The 8,076-nt window shown below is 44.1% G+C and overlaps 3 protein-coding genes across 3 annotated transcripts; 2 read left to right on the top strand and 1 right to left on the bottom strand.

The window, feature by feature from the left end:
- Positions 1 to 3,117: 3,117 nt before the first annotated feature.
- Positions 3,118 to 3,340, top strand: SARC_11455 (hypothetical protein; the record flags this gene model as incomplete). Its single annotated transcript, XM_014294458.1, has 1 exon — positions 3,118 to 3,340. A coding segment is annotated over one exon (196 nt), but the record flags the coding sequence as incomplete, so codon positions are not given.
- Positions 3,341 to 3,814: 474 nt separating this feature from the next.
- Positions 3,815 to 4,939, bottom strand: SARC_11456 (hypothetical protein). The gene has a single exon (XM_014294459.1). The coding sequence runs from the start codon at positions 4,878 to 4,880 to the stop codon at positions 4,383 to 4,385; it is 498 nt and encodes a 165-aa protein (XP_014149934.1). The 5' UTR covers positions 4,881 to 4,939; the 3' UTR covers positions 3,815 to 4,382.
- Positions 4,940 to 6,610: 1,671 nt separating this feature from the next.
- Positions 6,611 to 7,466, top strand: SARC_11457 (hypothetical protein; the record flags this gene model as incomplete). The annotated part of the gene is made up of 1 exon (XM_014294460.1): positions 6,611 to 7,466. A coding segment is annotated over exon 1 (820 nt), but the record flags the coding sequence as incomplete, so codon positions are not given.
- Between the last annotated feature and the right edge of the window lie 610 nt (positions 7,467 to 8,076).

Genomic DNA, 8,076 nt, shown 5'->3' on the forward strand with positions numbered 1-8,076 from the left:
GTATGTATGTATGTAACACACACATATATATATATAATATATATATAATATATATATATATAATAGTTATATATATATACATATATATATATATATATATATATATATATCATTTTCTTTATTTGGGCAGGATTTTAGTCTGTATTCTCAATCTAACAAGCACAATACATTTTCAATCGCCTATCACTACCAATGAATCGTAAGTGTCGCAAGAACCGCTCGTCGACGCATGCATACGTCACGAATCTCCCTATCCCCCTCCTGATCCTCTACACATATGCGAACACACACAACAAATACCTACAACCACAAAACTATTAGTTGATACTCAATCGTCTCTTCACAGGATGCGTCTCGTTTGCAACTACACTCTCCCCTGCACTCGTCCATCTCGTTCTCTGGAGATGCCGTGAGCAATGACTTGCTCGCCGCCGGAGCCGTGCTGGAGGGGATGCAAGATCGTGGCTTACGCATGCAATCACCTACGGTTCTTCGCAAAGGCAAGCAGGCCGCTTCGCCCAACAGCGCTAACAATCCGGTATAACCGTGTGTGTGTGTATGTGTACTTTATAAGTCGGTTCCGAATGGATGTATGTGAATCGCGGCTCGAGGTTACTCGCACACCTCCACCTGTACAATCGCGTACAGGCAAAAAGGTGTTTCGCTAATCATATATTATTAGATAGACTGGGTTAATCCACAACCACGGGGGCATATCTCATTGACAAACACGCATGCACACTCTATAGGTACACGCATACTCACTGACAAGCACTTCTGCAGACTTTATACGAACTCGTAGATAATCATAGTCACAGTTTACAATGACACGGGCCTTCTCTGGTGATGCTGGAGTTGACAACGGACACGCGCACTACAAAAATAGACAAGCAGACACGTTTATGCGAGTGTCTGCGCAACCATACACCCAACCACACATTTACACCCATTCACACCGTTTGCCAAGGCACTATAAACATAAACACACATATGCATTCATACACAAGTATATGGCACGTCTTCACATCTTCACACATCCAGAAACACATTCTCACCCATGTTTGCACCACCCCACACAGTTTGCCATGGCCCACGCCTTCTCTGATGATTCTGGAGATGACACCTCTCGCGGGGGCAGCAGGAGTGCATCTCGGAGATCCAGTTTCGCGCGCTCGCCGGCAATGTCACGGCGTATGTCAACAGTTAGTTGGACTACTAACGAGGTACACGAAGTGGAGTCAGGCAGCGAATACGACAGGTAAGAATACGACAGATGAATATGAAGATACGACAGGTAGAGGACTGCATACCATGGGGCTTGTGCACTATACCCGTATGTCCATTCCATTGCCAATGGCATACGCTATCACTGTGTATGCAAATGACTATTCCATTGACAATAGCATCCGCTATCACTTTGAATGCCTATGTTCATTCTACCAACAAAGGTATATGGTATCACTTAGTGTGCATGAGTTCTATACATAAAATGGCACGCGCTATCACCGTGTATGCGTATGTTCACTCCATTGACAATAGTTTATGTTATCACTGTGTATACGTATGTCCACTCCATTGACAATAGCATACACTGTCTTTAATATCCTCTTTTCGCACGTGTACGGAAGTGTATGCTAATTCATGCATCTCTGATGCTGTTCGGGACTAACAGGTCGGCTGTAGACGACCATATGAGGAGTTCAAACATCCGAAGCATCATCTCAGAAGTAAAGAAGTATGTCAATTCTCTCATGATTGCTTTTTTTGTCCGAGTTAAATGACAGACTATATGTCTTGTTATTTCATTCGCCCTGTCTGGTACTGTGGAGTATGGCCCATCACACAAGCACCATCGGTCGTATACAATGTCGTATATCGTTTGGAGTGTCGTATTATTTGTCGTATACAATGTGGTATACTGTGTAGTGTGCCATACCGTTTGTCGTATCGTCTGCGGTTTTACATGTCAGGCCGCACTAAGTGCCATATATTATACCGGGCGTCGTAGCATACCCTGTATCGCAAACCCTGTCCAATGCCGTACTATGAGTAATATCCCGTGTTTATACCAAGATATCACCCATCGTAAACGACCACCACCCGGACTTTCGGCTATCGCGACAGATGCCATAAGAACCACTCCCTTCACCTCTGTAGTTGCGTATTTCGTTAAGAAAGTGATGGTGTGGTTCGTCGTCATAGTTTGTATCACAGTGTGTCTTGTTGTGTATTGTCAATGCGAGAGAACTCACTATACCTCGCACTTGTATCTACACGGGTGGTCGTCCCAGGGCATCACGAGCGCTGTACCGCACTTTCTGTGTGGTACCGCTCTGTCTGTGTATAAACTATCCATGCACGTCTTAGACCACAATATATGTCATGTCGCATTGGTTCATGTTCGTGCAATCCCACACCACGTGACCCGTCCATCGAGTGTCATGCCACGGCAGATTACTATATTTGATGCAACCCACTCTCAGGGCATCACTGTTGTCCTGCCCCGCTGGCACTGTGGTATTCCAATGGTATTCCGACGGCCACAGTTAAGCGTCGGATCAATTGACGGCGTTGTAATTCCATGTCATGTGCACCTGCGTAGGAGTCTGCGAGCTTTCTCGCACGAACTTGGGTGCACAGCATCGCATGTGTGCGTTGCTATAACCACTCATGCGCTCTGCAAACTAGAATGTGGTATTCAGAGGCTGCATTGAGAGTACAAGGCTAGTGCGTGGCCCAATGCTATTCTTAGCCAGTGACAAACGTCTCCTTTTCGTGAGACTCTTGAGAAACCCCAACAGAGTCATCAGACAAGTCTATACCTCGCCCGTATGGACTTGCGCATATGTCCGTTTATGTGCGTGTGTTGTTTGTCGCTGATGTGTGTGAGTGTGTATGCATATACATTGGGGTAAGCGTTCCTCTCCTGGGGCATTCCTAAAGGCACAGTTGGTCTCGCCACCGGTCTAGTGTCGTCTGGTGTGTATAGTCAATCTGGTTCGCGTGGTACGCACATGACTGAATACATGTCTGTTTGAATTTCTGCAGTCAATCTACTACCTGCCGCATACACTGCACCACATGCCTCGCCTCATGTTGTATTGAACACTTACACAGATTCGTAAACGAAGAGATGAAGGTGCACCCTAGCAGTCCTTCGGCCAGTGAGGGCAGTCTTATACCCGTGAAGAACCGTGCACGTGCGAATATTATTGCTGACATAGCGCAAACAGCTCCGCAAGTGCAGCCGCCAGCCCGAGCGAAAGCTCCTTCGCCCGCTGATTTCCCCAGTAACTATAGCATGATGATGTAAATAAACCAATAGTTGATATTTATTGACCATATATTCGATATACATCGGTACGGACACAATCGTTAATTGTTCGACAACGTTCAAGGCGCTTATATGAGATGGATGAATAGAAAGAATCTTCGTGTGTGAAATTTATACTGATTCAAGTTCGGTACGAGCTGAATTTCAATTCGAAAGGCTTTCAAGGCGATTTTTAGGGAATGTAGGAATCAAAATAGCCCCTGTATGTGCGATATACACAGTATGCATGTACATATCTACAGGTTTAAGGTTTGAGTAATGGTTCATGACCGTTGCTAATCAGATTCCGCGCACACTTTTAAACTATACCGGTTTTCGGGTGCAGGGAATGTGAAAAAAGCCCTTCTAAACTAATTTTCATATCGAGGCCATATATTTTTACTGCTTTGTTGTTTTGCAAATTCACTGAAGATTGTCTGATTAAAAAATTATCTCTATACACTGTTTTATTGTATTACAAATTCACGTGAACTATAAAGACTATTCGATGGTTATGTTTATTAAAAAAGCACTATCGGCTGTAAATCAAATCAGTAGAATGTTAAATGTTCGCCTCCTGACAAGAGTGGAAAAATTAAGTTAAGAGCTACTGCATACAAAAGTCAAGATCAAAGTTCCTGGATATCTGACCCTCAACTATGGTAGGCAGCAATCAACGGCCTGCAATCACGAGAGCAGCCTGTTGGTTACTTCTCACTATATTCGGAAAACATTCCAGCCTTCATCTTAGTCTCTGACCGATACTGTGTTTCATTAGATCTGCAAAGCTTTGAGCGTCTCCAGTAGCCAGGTTCTGCACCACACCTCTTCGCCTCACAACTTCAGCCGTCTCTGTCACTTGCCGTTCATTTATGTAGTTTGTGACTATGTTGGGATAATGAGCCACATGTGACATGAAAATTACCGAAGGGCAACTAACACTTAATCTCTGGTCGAGCATCCTCAGGTACTGATAAGTATCCTGAGATTCAGCGGATACCGCAATCACACCAATGTTTTGAAAACCACCTGCTATGCGAATTTGCAGCTCGTCCAGAATTGTGTTATTTCAGATAAAATCTAGTATAGCAACCGACTCATTTTCCTGGCACACCACCAGTAGCAGAATATGATCTTCTCCAATTGGCAACGAGTCAACAAAAGGTTCTCGCGTCTCATTGCCTCCATATTCCATCATTTGCGATCTGAACTCGTGGCTTGCAAAATCTGGATTCCGTGCGCCAATGCTTGCACAAACTTCGATCAGCGCTTCTTGTAGTGCAGCTTTGCCATCGAAGTTGAGCTGTGCGTCGAGTTTAATTCCGGTTGCCTCACACACTTTAGCCAAAATTTCACACATGAGCTGGTTGGCGTCTTCGGCTCTGTCGTTGTCCACAGTGGCTCCATCAGCGTCCAGCATATCGGCATCGTCGTCATCAGCACCAAAATCGTCATTATCGTCGGCAGCTTCAACATCATTGGTATGCAATAGCGTTTTTAACTCCCGTTCGAACTCCTCCTTCGATGTTTCGGGCACCGTCGGTGTTTCAGATTCAAACCTTGCCATAATCACTAGCAGCGGTTTGTATTTCGAAGTTATTTGTAACTATAATTGTTCGTGAAGTGTGAAATTCAAATTGTGAATCACATATGAATATGTACCTTATATTTATAGTAAAAGTCTCCGCAACTTCATTTAGTGCAAGGTGATGTTTTGTCCCGTGATTTTCTCTTTTTTATGTTGCGTCGCCGAGACGCTGACTCGCCGTTTTCCAATGGATTATATATATGTCATAGCCTAGTGTTTTTAAATTTTCAGAAGGCAATGCATTTTTTTAAATTAAATATATATATATATATATATATATATATAATATATACGTACTCATGCATGTAAAAAGAATCATATATTTATCTACATGGCCTCTGGTAAACGATAAAAATATATCTTCTTATCAAACTAAATAGTTTCCGACCTGTCGCTAAATATATTTCTTCGGACAGTATTTGCATCATGACGTCTAATAAATCTAGTTGAAGACTATTTACGACACATCATCTAAACAAAACGAGCTGTCTTATACCAGGCCAGATTTAACTGAAACCCCAAACTAAATATATTTCGGTGGCAAATAGGTTATTTGTTTTTTTAAAAACGGACTAAAATATATATATAAATCATCATAGCCTCCTGAAAATAGATCACACAATTTGTTTTAAAAAATAATAAAAAATGTGCACTGTCAAAGTTGCGCGCATAAGTTGGCCTGCCCGACTGCTCGAATTGGTAAATAAATATGTGACAGACTTCCGCCGGCCTGCGTTTAGAGTTTAGACGCTCTAGTCTACTCGCTAGCGTGTTAGCAAGACCAAAAGTGCCATTGTCATATTTACTGTGGTCTGAAGACTTTACTCCTGTCTGCACTCTGCCGAGGCTGACGTCGGTGCGTTAGCCTTGCAGCTAAAGAATAGCTCTCGCTATCGCGAGTGTCTCACTGGCTCTCTGCCGCTTTTTTGGCTTCAGCACTATTACCGGGTGTCCAAGCACTGTCAGGCTCAGCTGTCAGCGGGCATCCGTTGTGTTGGGGACTCGGCGCTGTTTTTTTTTAGAAGGCTATGCGCCTTTTTTTACAAGGCTATGCGCCATGGGCAGGAGTCAGGACTGCTATGTATTCTGTCCGGACGTCCAGATAAGCTCGAGTTGGTCAAATATCAAATATTCGACAGTGACAGACTTTTAGGCCGGCGTGCGTCACTGGTTAGACTCTCTACTTAGACGTGAAGTAGACAGGAATTTCTCTGTCCGGACGTCCAATATCTGTCCGGACGTCCAATATATTTTTCTGACAAGCTCGAGTTGGTCAAACAAAGAAATATTTAACAGTGGCAGACTTAGGCCAGCGCCGCGGCGCGCGTCAGACTCTCTTTACTTTGAGAGTATTTAGAGTGTTCGCAAGACCCCAGAACGTCAGGAGTGCCACTGTGCCAGTGGCCGACTCGACTGGTCGCAGAGACGCAGACCTTTTTTGGTAAAAAATGTGGTCCGGCGACATTGGTCCTGTCTGTACTCTGTCGTGTCTGCCCTGAGTACCCTCAGCCCCTCGCCCCTCGCTCTCTATTTTAATATTTAGCCTTGCAGCTGCAGGCTCGCACGGCGAGGCTTTTTTAAACCCCAAAATCGGGAGGAAACGCAGGACAAACCGTCATCGTCAAATAAATGTAATTGCGGGAGATTTTTACTATAAATAACGAGTACAGGTGATTCACAAATTCACAATTCACAAATTATTATAGTTGCGAGAAACTTCGAAATACAAATCGCTGCTAGTGATTATGGAGAAGTTTGAAGAGGAGTTAAAAACTTTAATTGGTTCCGGTGCTGTTGACGGGGATGTCGCTATGCTGGACGATGATGGAACCACTGTGGACAACGACAGAGCCATATACACCAAAAAGCTGTGTGAGATTCTGATTGAAGTGCGTGAGGCAACCGAAATTAAGCTCTCCGCTCAGCTCATTGACGAAAAGCAATATGACTTCAATGGCAAAGCTGCACTTCAAGAAGCGCCGATCGAAGTGTTTGCGAAAACTAGGGCAAGGAATTCATATTTTGCAAGCAACGAGTTCAGATCGCAGATGATGGAATATGGAGGCAACAAGACGTGGGAACCTTTTGTTGACTCATTGTCAATTGGAGAAGATCATATTCTGCTACTGGTGGTATGCCAGGAAGATGAGCCGGCGGCTATGCTAGATTTTTACTGGAATAACACAATTCTGGACGAGCTGCAAATTTGCGTAGCAGGTGGTTTTCAAAACATTGGTGTGATTGTGGTATCCGCTGAATCTCAGGATATTTATAAGTACCGAAGGATGCTCGACCAGAGATTAAGTGTCAGTTGCCCATCGGTAATTTTCATGTCACGGGTGGCTCATTATCCCAACATCGTCGCAAACTACATAAATGAACGACTAGTGACAGAGACAGCCGAAGTTGTGAGGCAGAGAGGTGCAGCGCAGAACCTGGCTACCGGAGAAACTCAGAGCTTTGCAGATCTAATGAATCGCAGTATCGATACCTTAGTCGCAAGTTCACCGCACTACCGTGGGAAAAGGAATGGAAACAAGGATAGGAACGAAGGCTTGCTCCCTAGTTGCTTGGTATACGAGCACAGATGCAATCATGCTCGAAGCCAACCAACAAGTACCCATACACACACAAAAGGGTATACCGAATTGTTTGCCCTGTTGACCTCATATTGCGATGCGTATATATCCATTCGAAATTAACTGTTAAGTACACATACATACACACAAGTTTATACAGGGTTGTTAGCGCTGTTGGGCGAAGCGGCCTATTTGCCTTTACAAAGAAGCTTAGGTGACAGATGCGCGAATGTACGCCACGATCTGGCATGCCCTCGATCACAGCTCCGGCGGCGTGCAGGTCATTGCTCATGGCATCTACAGAAAACGAAATGGACGAGTGCAGGGGAAAGTGTAGTTGCAAACGAGAGGCATCCTGAAGAAAGATGATAGAGTTTCAACAAATAGTATTGTGGTTGTAGGTATTTGTTGTGTGTGTTCACATACGTGTAAAGGATCAGGAGGGAGGGGGTTGTGGGGTTGTGACGAATGCATGCGTGAACGTGGGGCTCTTGAGATACTTAAGTTTCGCTGGCAGTGATACAGGATATAAAAGGTATTGTGATTGTTAGATTGTAAATACAGACTGAAATCTTGCCCAAATATAAAATATGATA

This window comes from Sphaeroforma arctica, assembly GCF_001186125.1.
Source record: "Sphaeroforma arctica JP610 unplaced genomic scaffold supercont1.1698, whole genome shotgun sequence".
Classification (NCBI taxonomy): domain Eukaryota; class Ichthyosporea; order Ichthyophonida; genus Sphaeroforma; species Sphaeroforma arctica.

What these genes read in the sequence shown, in the direction of transcription:
- SARC_11456 (XM_014294459.1), bottom strand. Translation starts at nt 4,880, where the DNA reads ATGGCAAGGTTTGAATCTGAAACACCGACGGTGCCCGAAACATCGAAG.